General features: G+C 57.2%; 2 protein-coding genes across 3 annotated transcripts; one reads left to right on the forward strand and one right to left on the reverse strand.

The window, feature by feature from the left end:
• Positions 1-1,441: 1,441 nt before the first annotated feature.
• BEST2 (bestrophin 2) lies at positions 1,442-5,529 on the forward strand (the record flags this gene model as incomplete). The annotated part of the gene is made up of 9 exons (XM_079770219.1): positions 1,442-1,593; positions 1,726-1,820; positions 2,577-2,810; positions 2,910-3,064; positions 3,338-3,415; positions 3,581-3,733; positions 3,819-3,899; positions 4,084-4,238; positions 4,989-5,529. The coding sequence occupies 9 exons, from the start codon at positions 1,442-1,444 to the stop codon at positions 5,410-5,412; spliced, it is 1,527 nt and encodes a 508-aa protein (XP_079626345.1). The 3' UTR covers positions 5,413-5,529.
• A 2,226-nt stretch (positions 5,530-7,755) lies between these two features.
• On the reverse strand, positions 7,756-19,081 carry HOOK2 (hook microtubule tethering protein 2). 2 transcript variants are annotated; one of them, XM_079771180.1, is made up of 22 exons: positions 18,936-19,081; positions 18,319-18,404; positions 18,177-18,249; positions 17,203-17,253; positions 16,963-17,095; positions 16,813-16,880; positions 16,397-16,459; positions 16,031-16,111; positions 15,776-15,936; positions 15,553-15,693; positions 14,173-14,374; positions 12,980-13,090; positions 12,794-12,881; positions 12,092-12,161; positions 11,296-11,433; positions 11,132-11,219; positions 10,903-10,937; positions 8,941-9,023; positions 8,759-8,859; positions 8,429-8,539; positions 8,289-8,360; positions 7,756-8,209 (listed from the first exon to the last, which is right to left on the reverse strand). In XM_079771180.1, the coding sequence occupies exons 1-22, from the start codon at positions 18,978-18,980 to the stop codon at positions 8,060-8,062; spliced, it is 2,151 nt and encodes a 716-aa protein (XP_079627306.1). In that variant the 5' UTR covers positions 18,981-19,081; the 3' UTR covers positions 7,756-8,059. The 2 variants fall into 2 exon arrangements, with proteins under 2 accessions (XP_079627306.1, XP_079627305.1); XM_079771179.1 differs by having other exon boundaries at positions 8,759-8,862.
• Positions 19,082-19,725: the final 644 nt, after the last annotated feature.

Raw genomic sequence — 19,725 nt, forward strand, 5'->3', positions numbered from 1 at the left:
TCATCCATGTGCAAATGCAGGCGCGTTTCATGGGTTATGGGTATGACCTGTCTGGATGGGACTGTTGAGGGTCTGTGACTGTTGAGGAGGGGTCACTGTTGTATGAGTGTGTCCTTGCAACACTGATAGATCTAAGGCCCCCCAGGAGCGTGTGCAGCTGTGTAGAGGGCAGGCATTCCCACATCCGTTGTGTGACCACGGGTGTATCTTCGTGCAGGGAAGATCAGGAGTAAATGTGTGCTACCACCTGCTGTGGGATGGCGTGTGGCTGTGTGTGTGTGTGTGTGTGTGTGTGTGTTGTGTGTGTGTGTGACTGGGAAGGACACAGTCCCCGCCCCCTCCCCCAGCTCTGGGTCCAAGATCCCTTGGACCTGCCAGTGACTGCCAGGGAGAGAGACAAGGAGGATCGAGGGAGGCCTGGTTGGAGTTCTCCCCCTGCTCCAGGTAACTAACTGGCCAGACTTCTACACATTTCTGAGGCTGCAGCCCAGGGGTGCGGGCCAGGGAGGGCCTGTCCACGCCCATTCCTCAGCCCCCTCCCACTCCAGGGTCTGGCTTAAGCTACACCCAACGTCGAAGCCACCTGCCCATCTTGTGTCCTGCGCCTGCCACCAGGTGAGAAGGGCCCAGGCCAGGGGAATAGGGGACCCTGAGGACAGGTGGGCTTGTGGGCAGGAATCAGGCAGCGATCCATCAGAATCCTCAAGGTATGGGGTGGAGAGCTTGGAAGGCTGGAGAATGAAGAGAGGAAAGATCAAGGAGACCCAGAAGAAGGGGAAGGATAATTAAGTGGGTAGGGTGAGAGGCGGGGCAGCTGTGCAGGGGAAGGGGCCAGCTTGGGGTGGGGGTGGGGGGTGCTGCAGGAGGGAACCTGGGGGCCTGGAGGCTTGAGGATGGCTTCCTAGGGCTTCAAAAGGGAGTGCAGGGCGGGAGGAAGGGCAGAGACTGGGAGCTAGGGGAGGGGGGTGGGACGGGTGGGATCTGAGAAAGAGGAATGGGGGTGGGGCAGTCTGAGAACCCAGAAACGGAGGCACTGGGGACTCCGGGAGTAGGGGAAGCTGTAGATGGAGCCCAGGTAAGGGGATGGGATGGGATGGGATAGAAGGCACCTCGGTTGACTCAAGAGTTTGAGATGTGGAGGCCGGTGAGACGGCCTGAGGAGGTAGGCGCAAGGTGAGGGGAACAGAGTCCAGAAAGGGGTGGGTGGCCGGATAAGGCTTGGGGAGGCCTGGCAGCGAGAGACGGGACTGAGCAAGGCTGGGAGGAGACCGGACTGAGGAGGTGGCTGGGCAGGGGAGGACACGTAGAGCTGAGTCATACCCACACCTTCACCCCGCCCGTAGCCCCCGGCCCTCCCTCCGGTCCCCCCTCCCCGCTCCTCCGCCACAGGTGGGCGTTCGGTCCCACCCCACCGCCTCTGGCCAGCCCGGCCGGCGCCGCAATGACCGTCACGTACACGGCCCGCGTGGCCAACGCGCGCTTCGGCGGCTTCTCGCAGCTGCTGCTGCTGTGGCGCGGCAGCATCTACAAGCTCCTGTGGCGGGAGCTGCTCTGCTTCCTCGGACTCTACATGGCGCTGAGCGCGGCCTATCGGTGAGGCCCGGGGGGGGGGGGGGGGGGGGGGGGAGGGGGGGGGAGGGAGGGCCCGGGGTGCGGGGACCGGAGCGGGAAGAGAGCGCGCGCTCGGGAGGGAGCTCGCCCGTGACCCCGCACCCCTGCCCGCAGCTTCGTGCTGACCGAAGGGCACAAGCGCTACTTCGAGAAGCTTGTCATCTACTGCGACCAGTACGCCAGCCTCATCCCCGTCTCTTTCGTGCTCGGTGTGTTCGCGCTCCAGAGTTCCCTGTGCCGACCCCCCCATCCCGAGAAACCATTCATGCCTTTTGGAGACACCCCCATTCCTGCCTCGCTGAGACGCCCCTCAAATCCAGCCCCACAGACCCCCATTTCTGCGTCCTTTATACAAACGTGGCCCCTTGGATATGACCTGGCCACAGTGCCCCCTGAGAATCCCATGTCACCCACATGCTTACCCCTGGTCGCCTCGGGGCCTTCGGCTGTGTCTGCGTAAGACACTAGTGCCCCCTCCCCTCCCGTGTCCCGGCCCCAGGAGCCTCCTCCAGGGACCTCACAGGAATCTGTCCCCTCAAGTCCAGCCTAGAAAGTATTTCTCTGGCAAGCCTGGCTCCCAGCCTCCTTCCATGTTCTCTGCCCACGCGGTGGGGTGACCGGCTACGCCAGGACATAGATCCTGTGCCCACCCCCTTCCTATGTCTCTGGCTCAGGGGCGACCTGTGGCCTCGGTGCAGGCTGCCCGTGGGCCCTTTGCCTCTGCCTCCGTACTGAGACCCTAGGCCCCATCTCAGGTGACTCCCAAGTAAGTAGCCAGAGTGACCCAGCCCGCTGCCCGAGCCACTCTGACCTCAGGGCTAGACCCCCAAGTTCCCAGCCCAGGTGGCCCCGCGGGGGCAGGGTGTTGCTGATGCAGGCTCTGTGTCACTCCTCTCCCCACACCCCGGGCCCACACACCCCTGGCCCGTGTCCCCACCGAGCGCCCCCTCCCGGCTCTGCCGCAGGCTTCTACGTGAACCTGGTGGTGCACCGCTGGTGGAACCAGTACCTCTGCATGCCGCTGCCCGACGCGCTCATGTGCATCGTGTCGGGCACGGTGCACGGACGCGACGAGCGCGGCCGCCTCTACCGGCGCACGCTCATGCGCTACGCGGGGCTCTCGGCAGTCCTCATCCTGCGCTCGGTCAGCACCGCGGTCTTCAAGCGCTTCCCCACCATAGACCACGTGGTGGAGGCCGGTGAGGCCCGGGCTGGAAGCGGGAGCTGGGCCAGGCGGAGGGCGGAGGGCGGAGGGCGGGGCGAGTGACCCGCCCCCCTCCTCCGTCTCACCCCTCCAGGGTTTATGACCCGCGAGGAGCGCAAGAAGTTTGAGAACCTGAACTCATCCTACAACAAGTATTGGGTGCCCTGCGTCTGGTTCTCTAACCTGGCGGCACAGGCCCGGCGGGAGGGCCGCATCCGTGACAACAGCGCCCTGAAACTGCTGCTGGAGGTGGGCTCCCAGCTGGTCATTCACACAAAAGACCAGAGAAATTGTACCCGCCCCGGAACTGTGTCAGACCTCGCCACGCGCCTCCCACGAGGCTGATTCCAAACACCCTTACCTAGCAGCCCCAGGTGCACGGCTATCTCACCCCAGGTGCACACTCACCACTAAACACGGTACTCTCCCTGGCGCTGCCCGATGCGCACGGTGACCACTCACCTCCATCCCAATCCCCACTCCTAATCCCCAGGCCCGCCCATAACTTGCATCTGCCCCCAGGAGCTGACTGTGTTTCGGGGCAAGTGTTCGATGCTCTTTCACTACGACTGGATCAGCATACCCCTCGTCTACACCCAGGTAATCCCGCAGCGCCTCCACGTGGATCCGTCCTCAGATACACTGGTCTCAAGGGGAAATGGAGGGCCAGCTAGGGCCCCATCACAGGGACTCCTGATGCTAGCCCTGGTCTCTCCGAGAACCCGAGGCCAGGAGAGCCCTGACCTGGCCACTGCCTGCCCCCAGGTGGTGACAATCGCAGTGTACAGTTACTTCCTGGCCTGCCTCATCGGTCGCCAGTTCCTAGACCCTGCGCAGGGCTACAAAGACCACAACCTTGACCTGTTTGTGCCCGTCTTCACTCTGCTGCAGTTCTTCTTCTATGCCGGCTGGCTCAAGGTGGCTGGGGCCCTGAGCCTGGGCTCCGGGAGTGGGGCGGGCAGGGGCTCTCAGGTCTCTGCTTACCTCCCTTCTCCCCACTAAGGTAGCAGAGCAGCTCATCAACCCCTTTGGTGAGGACGACGACGATTTTGAGACCAACTTTCTGATCGACCGCAACTTCCAGGTGAGACTCCCTTGAGCCCACACCCAGGCTCCCCAAGGGGCCCTGGCCTCAGTCAACCCGGCCACGACTTGCCCAGGCCTCGCCTCTGAACCATCCTTGTCTCCTTGGCATCACACTCCTGCGGGCCCACGCCTCGGCGCCGGTGCTTTGCTACCCCCACCTCGCGCGGTGTCCCCGGCTGCAGGTGTCCATGCTGGCGGTGGACGAGATGTACGATGACCTGGCCGTGCTGGAGAGGGACGTGTACTGGGACGCAGCGGAGGCTCGGGCCCCCTACACCGCGGCCACCGCCTTCCTGAGGCTGCAGCCCTCCTTCCAGGGCTCCACCTTCGACATCACGTGAGCCAGCGGGTGGGCGGGGCCTGCTGGGTGCTAGGCTCATGGCACTGTGGGGACTAATTGAGGGGGGGGGGCGTCTGTGGGACCCCACAACAGGGCTAACGGCTAAGCTGGAAATTTGGGGCTAAGAGCTAAAGTCTATGAGGATAGCCCTAGCCGGTTTGGCTCAGTGGATAGAGCATCGGCCTGCAGACCAAAGGGTCCCAGGTTCGATTCCGGCCAAGGGCACATGACCCTGTTGCGGGCTCGGTCCAGTGTGCAGGAGACAGCCAATCAATGAGTCCCTTTCATCACTGATGTTTCTATCTCTCTCTTCCTCTCCCTTCCTCTCTGAAATAAATAAAAATATACTTAAAAAAAAACAAATTTCTAGACACATATAAAGTGAGATAGAAATAAACTATTGCTTCTTTTAAAAAAATAATAAAGTCTATGAGGATAGTGATTGGGGTCAAGGTCTGGGATCAGGCCACTAATTGGGGTCAGAGCTAAGGGCTAAGGTGTGTGAGGATTGGATGGGTGGTCAGAGGCAATACGATGCCACAACTACGGCTTTGAGGCCTAATTTGAGCAGAGCCAGAGCCAGAGCCAGAGGATAAGGCCTGGCTGTTGGGTGAGCGGCCAAGGTCTTTTGGGACAAGTGAGACAAACGGGTGAGTGGAGCCAGGAAAAGCAGTGGGCCTCGGTCCCACCTCTGTCAACCAAGGAGAGGGGCGAGGTAGCAGTGCTGACCCACGCTCCGTCCCACAGGCTGGCCAAGGAGGACATGCAGTTTGAGCGGCCGGATGGCGCGGACTTGCCGCTTGGCGAGGCGCATGGCGATTTCTTGCAGCGCCTCCTGCCGGTGGGTCCGGGCATGGCTGCAGGAAGCCTGCTGGGCCGGCGCCTGTCCTTGTTGCGCCGCAAGAACAGCTGCGTGTCGGAGGCGTCCACAGCCGCCAGCTGCGCGGGCACCAGCGCCCTGGATGGCGTAGCCCCGGAGTGTGACTGTGGGGACCTACTGTTGGACTCCGGACTTCGAGAGCCGGAACCCGAGCCCCACACTGGGCCAGAGCCGCCAGCCCCCGGGCTGGACGCTGAGCCCTTCACCACAGTGCCCATGCCCGCACCCAGAGGGCCGGCTCCGCCCTGGCTGCCCAGCCCCATTGGCGAGGAAGAGGAGAATCTAGCTTGAGACCCTCGGGCCCAAGATCCCAAGAACAAGGAATCAAGACCCACACCGCACCCACGCAGACATCTGGGTCTGCACGAGCCCCTGGTGAATTTCACCTGCGGCTTTAGACCAGCTCCCGCTGTGCTCCTGCCTTCATGTCTGGCCTGTCTCCTGTGGGCAGGCCCTGGGCTCAGGGGAAAGGGCTTTTTCCAGCTTAGAGCAGCTCATTCTTCCTGCCAGCTGCCCCACCCCCACCCCCCAACTGCCTGGAAGGGTTCTGTGTGTCCTGCCTTTATTGTTTCCACAAAATGGAGCTATGAGTGCCTCCCTCTTTGAGTTGTGAGGATAGGAATGAAATAACAGCTTTAAAGCCTTTGTACATAATAGGTGCTCAATAAAATGTTAGTGGTTTCTACTCAACGTTGTTAGTCTGACTTCTCCTGCCACGCATTATGCGAAGTCTGATTGTAGCAATTTTCCAGGTTATTTCATGATGCCCTGCCCACTTCTTTCCAAAGTCTGCTCTCTGAAATGGCCCCATCAGTGCACACAACTTTACTCATTCATTAAAGTACCAGCCACAGTCCCAGGACTACAGCTTCCTGCTGCCAGCCTTGATTTATGATACTACAAGCAACCTTTCTGTGCCAAGTCCCTGAATTCTCAGATACCCTTTTAGTGCTCCTGGTCTTAATTCAATCATGTGCTGATGACCTCTGTATTTAGATGTCCACACAGGATCCCTCCCCTGTGTCTAGACCCATAGATCCAACTGTCTTCTATGTCTCCATGTAGGGATCTCTCAGGCATCTGGGACATAACAGGACATAACATGTCCCAGAACCAGCTCCCCTCTGGCTCCCCAACCTCTCTGTGTTGGCTCTGTCCTTCCAGATGATGAGGCTAAAACCTGAAGTCATCTTCAACTCTTTTCTCTTACCCTCCTCCACTCTAACCCAGCAGCAAATCTCATCGGCTTGGTCTTCAAATTGTATCCAGATTCCAACCATTCCTCCTTCCTCTAGGGCCCCCACCACTGTTACGCACCCACCCAGCTGGACTAGTGACCTCTGCCCTAGTCTCCCAGCTCTGGCCTTAACCCCTCCGCCCCAGTCAGTTCCTCCCACAGCAGCCAAAGGGAGCCTATGAACACCCAAATTAGATAACACGCTTCCACGACTCCCACCGTACTTAGGATAAAAGCTAGTCTTCGCCGCAGCTCACAAGGCCCTGAACAATCTCCCTGCCCTGGCCTCCTCCCTTCCCCTCACTCACTCCACACTCTCCCTCCATCCCACCCAGCAAGGTCTCATCTCAGGGCCTCTGACATGGTGTTCCCTCTGGCTGGATTGCTCTTCCCCAGAGACCTACATGGCCCCTTCCTTACTCTCCTTCAGGTCTCTGCTTACATTATATCAATTCCTTGGCTAGACTTCTTTTGCTGGCCTTTTATTAAAAATCCCCACTTCCTGCCCTAGCCGGTTTGGCTCAGTGGATAGAGCATCGGCCTGCAGACTAAAGGGTCCCGGGTTTGATTCCGGCCAAGGGCACATGCCCAGGTTGCAGGCTTGATCCCCAGTGAGGGGCATACAGGAGGCAGCCAATCAATGATTCTCTCTCATCATTGAGGTTTCTATCTCTCTCTCCCTCTCCCTTCCTCTCTGAAATCAATAAAAGAAATATATTTTTAAAAAATCCCCACTTCCTGGAGCATTTGAGATCTTACTCCCCATCATGCTGTCAATTTGGCTCAAATAAATTATTATTACTTTTGTTGTTGTCGTTAATCCTCACCCGAGGATATTTTTCCATTGATTTTTACACAGTGAAAGGGAGAGGGAGAGAGAGAGAAACATCGATGTGAGAGACACATCGATTGGTTGCCTCCTGCATGCGTCCCGACCAGGGCCAGGGAACCTGCCACCAAGGTGGGTGCCTAGACTGGAATGGAACCCGGGACCCTTCCACCTGCAGGCTGACGCTCTCCACTGAGCCAAACCAGCTAGGGCTCAAATAAATACTTATAAAAAATTTTAATGGCAATCCACCTCCTGCATCCCCATCACTTCTGTCTGCTTTACCTTTCTCTATTGCACTTCTCACATAACACTTTTATCTATTTCCTTTATTGTCTGTCTCCCTTCATTGGAAATAATGGCTTCATAAGGCAGGGATTTTTGTCTGAAGCTTCTTTAAAACCCACCACACATGCACAGTTACACAAATACGCCTCTCACCTCTCACTGGGTACTATCAGTCATTCACACTTTAGTAAGACCACAAGCCGGGCCTTTCTTAAAAGCAGTGGTCTGAGTCCTGGGCCCATAGTTTCTCCTTCACCTCAGTGCCCAGAGTCCAGCCAGGGCAGATTGAAAGTCTTTATTTAATTTTTCTTCTCAAATATAAAATCACTCTCTCTACCCTGGCAGCTCATTAGCTTCAGGACGAATATTAGGGGTAAGAATCACATTGCTAAAAAGAACAGACCCATACCTGCCTCCCACCCTGTCCTGTACTCTTGTCTCACCAGGGAGAACAAAAGGCACAGGTCATGACCTCAAGGCTCTCAAGCAGCTGACCCAGGCATGATGCTGAGCCCCGGGGGAGTTGGGGGGATCTAGGATTAAGCCCTGACTGGCTGGGCAGGTGGGCAGGATCCTGAGGTCCATCAATGCTTGTCAATGGGGCGCATGTTCAAGTATGCTAGGCGTCCCAGGGGTCCACGGCGAGCATTGGTAGCCAGCCGCTGCTGTGCCAGGAATGACTGAGCATGTGCAGGTGCCCGCTCTTCCCCCGCTCGCTGCTGTAAGGCCATGCCCTGGAGAGAGGGGTGTGGTTGGCATTCGATGAGCCCAGGGGATGCCCCCGACACTCCAGCGCCAGTGCAGTGCACTCACCATGTTATACCAGGCACTGATGAGCAACTTTTCTTCCTGCTCCCGCTGACTTCGATTCTTCTCAAAGTCCATCTGCCAAGGATGCAATAGTCAAGGGCCTGGATATGCTGGGGGCAGTGAGGAGGGATGCGGGCACCCACCTCCAGGTGTCGGATTCGGACTTCCCGCTCCCGGAGCTGCGTCCTCAAGGTATGGAGTTCCGGAAGCACCCGCCCTGGTGGCCGCTGCTTTGGTTCCAGAGTCTGTATGACCTAGGGGTTGGGAGAGATACAGCCAAGGTGACCTTGGCTTCACAGGTTGTTCGACCCATTGGAGTGTGTGGAGTGTGACAACTCAAGGCCATGGTGTAGAAGTCTGTGCCATAATGGGGTGTGACAGGCATGGGGGGGGGCGGGCAGAGATGTGCAAACGGTGGGAGGCGTGACCCAAGGGGAGGCAGCAGGCTGGACAGCCGGTCACAACATCCTCACCGTGCGTGCCTTGTCCACATAGCGGCGGTACCGCTCCTCCATGGCCCGCAAGTCTGCGTCCTTCTTCTGCAGGCTGTCCTGAAGCTCCTCGATTCGCCGATCTGCTGGGGGAACAAAGTGGCCCCTGAGGTCCACGCCAAGCTCAGGCCTCCCCCCACCATCCGCTGTGGAGCACTGCTCACTGCTGCCGTCGGTGGGTGGCTCCAGCTCCTCGATGTACTCGCGCTTCCGCTGCAGCTCCAGATCCGCTTCACGCAGCTTCTGCCTGTGGGCAGGGGACAAGCAGCAGAGGTGGCAGCGGGCGTTCCCAGCTGGCTGGAAGGGTCCTGCCTGGCCAGAGGCCGCTCTGCCTGCCTCCCAGCACAGCAGCCTGTGCACTGGCCCCAGTGCCTCCTCTGCCTCCGGAACCACAGCCCTCCAGACCCCTCGTCAGGGCCCGTAGACCAGCCCCCATCTGTCCACTTCTCCTATTTCACAGCTCACATTCTGACCCAGCCACCACCACCCACTGCCAGTCTGTTCCACTCTCAACCCCGCTGTTCCATTCTCCACCCAACAGCCGGTGATCTCTCTAGAATGCAAATCTCTTGTAACAAAAGGAAATGCTAATGACAAGTTGTACCTAGGTTAATTCCCCTTTGCCACCAGTGGCAAAACACAAAAGACTTACTAACACTCCCTGTAGGTGACACTGTTATTGTGCATTGAACGTGAAACATAGTATAACATCTAATAGTTACATCTACTAAAATCACAAAGGCATGTGCCCTCTGCGTCACCAGTTCCACCGTTGTGATATATTTGCACACAGGTGAAACAATGCACATGCAAGGTTTTACACTTGGTTGCTTTGTTTGACATTGTAAATACCTAGAAAGAACCAGTTAAATACACTATGATATTCACAAAAAATGCTACAGACCAGCCCTTCTGGCCCAGAATTTTATAGGAGAATTAAGCTCTAATGCCTCCTAGTATCCAGCCTCTGTAAGGAAATAACTTTTTCTGTGCTCTGGGTGAGCCTCAGCTACATTCCATCCTTGGTCAGAACTGAGAAAGCCACCACCCAAATCATTTTCAGTAAGGCCCAGGTTTCCCATGGACTCCCGCTGACCCAGGCCGCTATATATATATTTATCCATATCCAAGGATATGTTTGTTGAGTTCAGAGAGAGAGGAAGGAGAGAGAGAGAGAGAGAGAGAGAGAGAGAGAGAGAGAGAAGAGAAGAGAAGAGAAGAGAAGAGAAGAGAAGAGAAGAGAAGAGAAGAGAAGAGAAGAGAAGAGAAGAGAAGAGAAGAGAAGAGAAGAGAAGAGAAGAGGAGAGAAGAGAGAGAAACATCGATTTGGCTGCCTCCCATACATGTCCTGACCAGGAACTAAATCCAAAACCTGTTGGTGCACAGGATGACACTCCAACCAACTGAGCCACCTGGCCAGGACTAGGCTGCTATATTTATAAAAAATAATGATTATTTATTTGGAGAAATTTCTCTGTCATCGTAAATAGGAAAAGCAAGTACAGACTAGCACATATTATACTACCTTTGTGTAAATTAGGACTGAAGATTAAAATCAATATTCATATTAGTTTGTATTTGCTTTAAAAAGTCTTGAGGGGGAAACACTTCATAAAATAAATGATTGTCTAACCGCTATGCTGTACACCTGAAACTAATACGCAATAATATTGAATGCAAACTGTAACTGAAAAAAGAAAAGGAAAAAATCTTCTGGAGGGATTTCCATCATAAACTAATAGGAATGGGGTGGAAACTGAGTCAATGGCGGCAGTGGGGGGGAGGGGGGAGGAGGGGACACTGGAGGTATACATTTTGGTTTTTAAACTATAAATGTGATCATTATTTAAAATAGTTTTTTTAATTATGTAAAAAGTAAAAGAAGACTATCACTTTCAGCAAAGTGAGACTACTTTGATGAAATTCTCTCTGTGGTTTCTCCACTGCTCCCCCAAAACAGTCTTTACTGCAGTCCTTGGCCTTGAAGGCCCCACTAGATCTGAACTTTCAGTCTGTAGTTCTGCTGACTGGCTCGCCTCACAAATGACTCTGCATGACACCTCCCCATCCACCACACCTTTGCCCCAGCCTCCCCCACCACTAGGAGCCATCCCTCCGGGACTCACAGATGTTCCTCTAGCTTCCTCTTCAGTAGGGCGGGCTAGGGAAGAGAAGAGGCGTGGGGTGAGTGGGGTCCAGAGGTCCCAACCCTTTTCTGGGGTGAGGATAAAGGTGTCATTCCGGGGCCCATGGTACTTACAATGGACTGCATGGGGCATCGGGCAGCAGGTGGGGAAAGAAAAGAGGGTTATTAGGGGACAGGAGGGAGGGCCAGGCAGGAAGGTGGGCACTCACGTCCTCGGTCTTGCCCCCCTGCTCCTTCAGTGCCTTCTGTAGGTCCTCCACCTGGACCCGCAGATCCAACAGCTGCTGCTGGTTCAGCCTGCGGGGGTAGATGGCCGCTCAGTGCCTGCGCCGCAGGTCTCCACCGCCTCCGCCCCCCTCCACCGCGCCCTCACCGGTGCTGCGTCTCCAGCTGGTGGCGCGCACGGTTCGCCTCCTCCAGGTGGCGCTGCAGCTCCTCCTGCCGCTCCCGGTCGGCCGCCTCCTGCTGGCACAGGCGCCTGTTCTCTCCCTGAAGCTGCAGGAGCGCCTCCCTGCGGACCAGACCCCAGGGAGTGAACGCTGCTGGGACCAGGCACCCCGCAGCTGGCGGAGGGGACCAGGACAGGGACAGGGCCCTGGGGAGGAGCCCAACCAGACCGTAGGGCAGGCCTAGAGCCCTGGGGACCGGGCCTAGGTATTCTGAGTGGAGCTCTGGGGACCAAAGTGGGCCGGGCTAGGAGCTGGGCCCAGGGGCGAGGGAGGGGATACAGGCACTGGTTTGAACACTTGGGGAAGGGGCTGTGAGGAAGGAAGACAGCAGGAATGGAAAGAGCTAGGATGGGAGAGCCCACCTGGGCAGGGCACAGGGCACTGAATTAGCAGGAGCGACATCGAGGACAGGGCTGTGCCCCGGGGAGCGGAACCCAATATGGGCAGGGCTGGGGCATAGGATCTTTGTATGGCTAGTGGAGTCAGATGGGTTGGGCCTACTTTGTGCACTGAGGATGGATCCTGGAGAGGCAAGCCAGCAACAGGGCTAGAGCCCCGGAAAGGTAAGGGCAGAATTAAGAGTGGGTGGGCCTAGCAGTCCAGGTGGGACTTGGGAACTGAGCTGGCTGGGTTATGGCAGGTGCTTGCACTGGGGACGGGGCTGAGGGTGGGCCCTGGCAGGCCAGGGTGTGGCCAAAATTCTGAGTGACCCCAGGATACCTGAGCTCTGCAGGCAGGATCTCTGCTGCCAAGTTTTCCACAGCCGGTGAGGTGGGATCCAGCGAGGGGTCTGGAGAATTTGAGAAACGTTTTCAAGTAGCTGCATGGCCTCCACTCCCATCCTTAAGATCCTCTTTCCAAGAATCACCTTTTTTTGTTTGTTTGTTTTTTAATCCTCACTCGAGGATATTTTCCCATTGGTTTTTAGAGAGTGAAAGAGAGAGGGAAAGGCAGAGAGAAATATCGATGTGAGAGAAACACATCGATTAGGATTGGTTGCCTCCTGCATGAGCCCCAACCAGGGCCCAGGCCAGGGAGGAGCCTGCAACCGAGGTACGTGCCCTTGACCAGAATCGAACCTGGGACCCTTCGGTCCACAGGCCAATGCTCTATCCACTGACCCAAACCAGCTGGGGCCAAGAATCATCTTTGAGGGCTCAAGTACAGACAAAAGCCTGGCTTGACAGAAGCGCCCACCATTACCTCCAGCCCGACAAGGAGCCATGATGCTTGGCGCACCCTGAGCTCAGGACAGCTCCCGCCTTCTGTCGGCCCTTATCACCTGCCCCTCTAGTGTCTCTCCAGCAGGACCTAGTTCTGCTCCCAGCCTAGGCAGGCCCTGAGGCACTGCCTTTTCTGCCTGCCCTAACAGCACGCCAGGCCACACGTACCCCAGGATCCCGGGAGGGGCCCCAAACTCACCAGCCTGGGTCGGTCCCCGAGGCTGCAGCTGGGCACAGCGCAGCTCCTCATTGGCCTCCCGCAGCGAGTCCCGCTCAGCCAACAGCCGCTGGAGGGAAGGGGTGCAAGACACCACTTGAGGCCCACTCGAGTGGGCTACCCCATGATGGGCAGGGTGGGGCTTGTGTGGTGGGAACTCAGCCTCACCTCTTTCTCCTTTGTTACCAACTCATACTTTTCCTCCAGATTTTGACATTCAAATAGCCATTTTTCAGCCTTCATGGCCTCCTCCTGCTGCTGGCTCTGCAATTCCTGAACCTGAACAGAGGGGACGTGTAAGGATGGCAGAGTGGGAAGAGGGGCAGGGACTGAGTTCAAGGTAAAGGGGCAGGGCCCTGGCTGGTATGCTCAGTGGTTAGAGCATCGGCCCCAGCACTAAAGGGGCTCAGGTTTGACTCCCGGTCAAGGGCACATAAGTGGGTTGCGATTTGCTCCCTGCCTCCCATTGGGGCATGTGCAGGAGGCAATCGGTCGATGTGTCTCTCTCACATCCATGTTTCTCCCCCGCCCTCCCTTCCTCCCTTCCACTATCTCTGAAAAGCAATGAAAAAAATGTCCTCAGGTGAGGATTAAAAAATAAAAAAAGTGCCCAGCGTGGCTCAGTGGTTGAGTGTCAACCTATGAAGCAGGAGGCCACAGTTTGATTCCCAGTCAGGGCACATGCCTGGGTTGTGAGCTCAATCCCCAGTGGGGACATGCAGGAGGCAGCCAATCAATGATTCTCTTTCATCATTGATGTTTCTATCTCTCTCCCTCTCCCTTCCTCTCTGAAATTTAAAAAATAAAAAAAACAATTTTTTAAGGTGTTAAGGTGAAGGGGCAGGGCCAGAGGACCCAGCCTCAAAGAACTGGAGGGGCTGAGTTTAAGATAAGGAGCAAGGCCTAAAACCTAGAGACCAGCTGGCCTGCCTAAAGGGCGTGACCATATACACTGAGTGGCCAGATTATTATGATCTCTGAATGCATAATAATCTGGCCACTCAGTGTATATCCTATATAATAAAAGGCTAATATGAAAATTGTCCCCTTGACCAGGAGTTCAACCAGCAGGCAGGCCGGCCAACCGACCATGTCCCCTCCCCCTGGCCAGGCTGGCCGGACCCCACCCATGCACGAATTCATGCACTGGGCATCTAATATATATACATATATACACTGAGTGGCCAGATTATTATGCGTTCAGAGATCATAATAATCTGGCCACTCAGTGTATATAAACAATAGAGACCACTCATCTCTAAGGGGCTCAGCACCACGAGAGGTTCCCCAACGTGAGTGAAGTGAACCACGAGGGCCCAGATACAGGTACAGGCTCCCAGGCACCCCAGCCCCTGCTGCACCTGCAGTCGTTGCGCCTCCAGCTGGGCGCGCAGAGAGCCAGCCCTGCGCAACTCCTCCTCTAGCTGCCGCGTGCGCTCCGCGTGGCCAGCGTTGCGCTCCTCCAGCTGCCGCACCTGCCTCCGCAGCTCCCGGAGCTCTCCCAGGCGGCTCCGGCAGCTGCTCAGCGTGGCCTCTAGCTGCCCGGCACGCTCCGAGGACTGTCTGGGGGAGGGGGCAAGCGGGAGAGGTGGCTGGGATCTGAAGTCAGGGTTTAGCTTGGATGCAACGCCCTCAAGGCAGAAGGGATCATGTCGGTCTGGGGGCATTTGAGTTAGAGATGGTGGGTCTTGAAGCTCATGGTCAGCCGAGGCCTGGTGCTGTTGGGAGTTGTTAGGGGACACAAAGGGCGCCTGAGTGCCAATGCTAGCCAGGGCCAGGGTCATAATCAGGGATGCTCAGTGGTGGCACTGTGGTGGGGACACAGAATGGCTGTGGGGTTACAGGGAAAATAATGTGGGCCCAGAGGGATTGAGGAACCCCAAAGACACTTTGGAGTCATGAGGTGACTGTGGGGTTGATGTTGAGCACTGTGGGTGCAGGGGCGATGGTGGGGCCATGGGAGAGCTTTGGGGCCAGAGCACTATGAGGTCCTTGAACTTCCTTTAATATTACAGAAGTGCCCTGGGGTCACAGGGGAGCCCTTTGAGGTTACAGAAGGCACAGTGAGGTCGAGGGAGGGGGCCCACTAAGCACAAAGGGGTTGCCAGGGTACTGTGGAGTCACGTAGAGTCGTGTCATGGGGGGCACAATGGGAATTACAAGGGATGGCAAGATTACTGCACTGTGGGGTCCTGGAGGGCTCCATGGGATCCTGAGGCATGGGCTGGGGAACCCTGGCCAGATCGCTCAGTTAGTTAGAGCATCGTCCTGATGTGCCAAGGTTTCAGGTTTGATCCCCAGTCAGGACAAGCAGTGAATGCATGAATGAGTAGAACAACAAAAACTGATGTTTCAAGGTTCTTTCTCTCTCTCTCTAAAAATTGATGTTTCAATTTAAAAATAACATAAGACCTAGAATGAGGTACTGGGATCTGGGGAGCATTGTGGGGGACCCTGGGCTTGCTGTGATCACAGGGATGCTATGAGGTCTGGGTGATACAACATGGGCTAACAGGGGGACACTGGGTGGGTCCTGGGAGACAGCATGGATCCAGGGGGCTTGGTGATATCCAGAGGATGTGGCAGAGTCCAGAACAGTGCAGTGGGGTTTAGGATGGCATGGAGTCTAGAGGGCATTATGGGGGTCTACTGGGCATTTCAGGGTTACAGAGGTCCTGTGGCATCAGAGGGGCCTCTGGCAATGGGGGTGTGTGGTAGGGACCCAGAGACCCACCACTCACCGCAGTTCATCCATCTCATCCTTCAGGGCCTGTGCCTCCTGGGCCAGGCTGGTCAGTGCCTGGTTCCGCTGCTGTAGCTCAGTGACCTCCCGCTCCAGCTCCACACATCGCAGATGATCATCCTCCCTGCTGTTCTCCAGCCTAGGGGGGGGGGGGGGACGTGAGGGGACCGCACTCACCCCAAGCCCCTGACCTGCCTGGCCCCAACCCCAGCAGCCCACACCTGAAGTTCTCTTCCTGCAGCTGCTCCAGCTGGGACTGTAGCAGCAGCAGCTTCTTGGCGGTGAGGCCCATGGAGACCTCGCCCTCGGGCTGGCCCACCCGCTGCCGCAGCACTGCGTTCTCCTGCGCCAGGCTCTGCTTCTCCTCTGACAGGAGCACCAGCTGTGGGCAGGGGGCGCAGTGAGCTAGAGCTGAGATAAGGGGGCTAGGCAAGATAACCCTGCCCTAGAAGCACCTGTCCCCACCTCAGCCCCACCTGCCGCTCCAGGTCCAGACAGCGCTGCCGCAGCTCATCCCCCTCATCAGCCTCCTCACTCAGGAAGTAGTACCTGCGGGACTGATAGGGGGGCAGCAAGGAACTCAGGAATGGAGTGGAGGAGATTGGGGGAAGGAGGCTGGGATCTCTAGGGGCAGAGAGGAGGGTTTCAAGAACCCCTCAGGATCTAGGAGGAAGCTGGGACCTCAGGATACTGGAGGAAGGTCCTTTGGGAATCCTGGGTACCCAGGAAAAGAGGCTAGGCCCCTGAGGAATGGGGGTGGTTTTCAGGCTAAAACACAAGCCCCTCCTACTTAGGTAGCTCAGAGAATCGGTAATGGGGTTGGTGCCCCACCCCTTCCTTACCTGGCTGTCAAAGTTCCCATATGTCTCCTGTGACAAGGCATCAGGGGTGTCTTTGGTCATGAGCTGGAGGGAAATGGGGTGGCACTGAGCTGAGCTGGGCCCTCTGAGGGCAGCCTTCAAGGCCTCCATGATCCATCCTGAGAACCTCTCCATCCTCCTGTCCCCAAAGCCATTTCTCCCTATAATCCCACCCTGAAGGCTGCCCCCCTGCCATGGTCCAGCACACAGAGAAGACTGGCCCTTTGGTGGCGACTTAGAGCTGGGAGGAGCTGGCAGAGATGAGACAGGGAAATCGGGCCAGCTGAGTTCCAGGCAAAGGCCAGACCTCATCAGGGCAGAGCCTGTGGCCAGTTGCCTCTGCCCTGGAGATGTCCCCTCCCCTGCAGCTCCTTGCCACGTTGGGCACCCCCTCCTACCTCCTGGATGGCTTCCATCACCACTTGCTGAACCGATTCCTCCAGCGTCATAATTCTCTGGATGTGCTCTGGGGGTCAAGGTGGAGGAGACTGAGATTGGGGAGGAGGATTTCCTCGGGTTTTCCCCTAGGGACCCCCTAACCCCCATACCCTGCTTTTTCTCGCAACTGATGGCACAGCCCAGCACCAGCTGAAGCAGCTTGCCGAGCTCTCCAGGGTCTGAGAACTGGCCAATGAGGCTCACATCTGGGAGGTGCTGCTCCAAAATGGGATGTCCTAGGACCTGAGGACAGGTGGGAGGAGGGGTGGGTGGGTGAGTGGGTGTCAGGGGCTCACAGACTCTTCTCCTCCTCCCAATACAACCCGCTAAATCCCTTCACAGTTACTCACATCCTGGGAGTACTCCACCAGGCTCTGTAAGATTATCTTCAGATTGCTGACCTGAGGAGAGACAAGGAATTGTGTCCAGAGTCCCAGAGCCCCCCCAGAAGGGGCCAGGCAGCCCTCACCCTGACTCTATCTACCCCATCCTTTTTTTCCCACCTCCCCTGCCAATCCCTGGTCATCTCATCCTGTTTGGCCTCATTCTCCGTCTGAATGTCCCTTCTCCTAGGCCAGATCTGTCTGTCTGCCTGCCTTTTTTATCCACCTGCTCATCTTGTTCACATGTCCCCAGAATCCAATCACTCATCACCATCTGTCCCACCACCCTTTGGCCCTAGCCACTGTTATCTCTTCCCTGAATTGCTGCATCAGCCCTAGCCCAGCTTCCACTTCCCATTCCTCTCGAAGCAGTCAGGGGGAGCTTTTCCAAGCCCAAGCCAGGTTGTGTCTTCCCTTTTCTAAAACCCTTCCTTGACTTTGCACAGCACTTAGAATCCACCTCCCTGCCCCAGCCCGCCAGGCCCCTGATGATCTCACATGCCATTCCTTTGCTTTCTGTTCAGACTCCTCTACCATTCCTCAATCACACCAAGCTTATTCCCAACTCAGAGCCTTTGCATTTGCTATTCCCTAGCCTGGAATACCATTCCTCCAAATGTTACACGGAGATCAGCCTATCTGGAGTAACTGTCCACCAACCCCCAGTTGTTCTCACTCCTGGCCTGCTTTATTGTCTTCCTACAACATATTGCCATTGGAAGTCAACATTTATGTTTGTGCATGCAGGTTTCTGTTATTCCTTGTTGCATGCCCAGGCCTGCTCACGATAGATGAATGGAATAAAGTTGGCTGATCACCAGACATCTATCTATGCCTCTTCCTAACCAGGTCTGTCTGTCCATCACCCAGGAAATATGTCTATCTGACCCTTCTCTGATCATCTCTTCACCAGTCTGAACACAGTTGAGTACACCTATCACCTTCAGCCTCCAGTTGGGACCTGGGTCTTCTGAGATGCGCTGGAGCCAGGCCTCGTTGAACCAGGAAGGGTCTCTGGAGGCGAGAAGGTGGAATGAGCTGCTGGGAGACCTTTCTGGGACCCTCCCCCTCAGCCTCACTCACATCTGGTTCAGCACATAGGCTATGGCCAGGCCACTGCTCAGGTCCTGGGGGCTGGTACAGGGGGATGGGACGGGGAACGTCTGCAACTGTGGGGAAGAGCAAAGCGCAACAGGCAGCGTCAGGGCCTGGGATCACGGAACCAATCCCCTTCTGCAGACTTTTCCGGTCAGCAGGAACTTCACACAGTTGCACTTGAACGGTTGAACAGGAGATGGCCTGTTGCTCCAGCAAGCCAGGTCCTTGGAGGAGTGGCCTCTGCTCACCTGGGACCGGAGGGGGCGTGGCCTCACTTCACCTCCGAACCTCAAACCTCCCGCGACCAGGCCAAGGCGGAACCAAATCACCTGCTCCCCGCAGGCGACGCGTCACGAGGCCAGCCCACCTGTGCCGTGGCCCCACGTGACCCAGTAACGAAGGGGCGGGACCTCACCTGTTCTGTCCACGCAGCCCTTCTACGTGACAGGGGCGGGTGCTCAGGCCAGAGTCCATCGGCCCAGCGAGCCGACGACCCCCCTTCCTCCTCCCAGCCCCAGGACGAAAGGTGAGCCGAACCGAGGCCGGGCCCCCGGGCGAGAAGAACGGGCGCTCACCTGTCCCTGGCCCCACCCCCGACCTACCCAGGTGAACAGAGACACACATAGTTCGGCCTTGTCCACGCTCATGGCTCCCGATCGGATTCGACCCCGGCCGCGGAGCCCGGCCACCGCAGCCTCCTCCAGGTCCGCCACCAGCGAGCGCCCGCAACCTCGACCTCCCGCTCGGCCTAGAGCGCCGCCCCGCCCCGCCCCCTAGGCGCCAGGCCCCGCCCCGGGCACGTGATCTCCTCCCGGCGCCCTCTCAGGCCTCCAGGGCTGCCATCTTGGTTCCGGGCAGCGTCGGGCGCCCGCCCTGCCGCTAGGGGTCAGTCTGTGCCAAGCTTGCGCTTCGCGTCTCCCCCTGCTCTTTGGGGAGCGGCGGAGTAGCGGAGACCTCAGGATCGTTCCTCGGCATCTGAGGCCGAACTACCCACCCTGTCAACCAGGCGCGCTCACGTCCCTTCCCTTCCTTCGGCTGGAAGGAATTCTGCTGTCAAAATCACCTTCCGATCCGAGCCTTTCTCTGCGCCGGGAAGGGGCAGGCCATTACACATTCTTTGGACTTGGACGGGGCGGGGGGCATCTTGAAGGGGTCTGTCTGTCTTCCTGGTGGAGGTGACTCGGGAGTCTTGCCCCGGGTAGATAAGGAGACATGGATGTGGTCCTAGGTCGAGGACAGGATGACTTAGCCAGACAGATGTCCTGGTGCTGGACAGACACACGTGCCCCGCCTGGATCCGTCCTCCACTGAGCTTTCCCCGCGCCTTCACCTCCCCGAGCTCCGAGCAGGGGTCCTCCTGTCGCAAAGCCCAGGCCAGGCCGCCCTGGTCCC

This window comes from Cnephaeus nilssonii, assembly GCF_951640355.1.
Source record: "Cnephaeus nilssonii genome assembly, chromosome: 5".
Lineage (NCBI taxonomy): Eukaryota > Metazoa > Chordata > Mammalia > Chiroptera > Vespertilionidae > Cnephaeus > Cnephaeus nilssonii.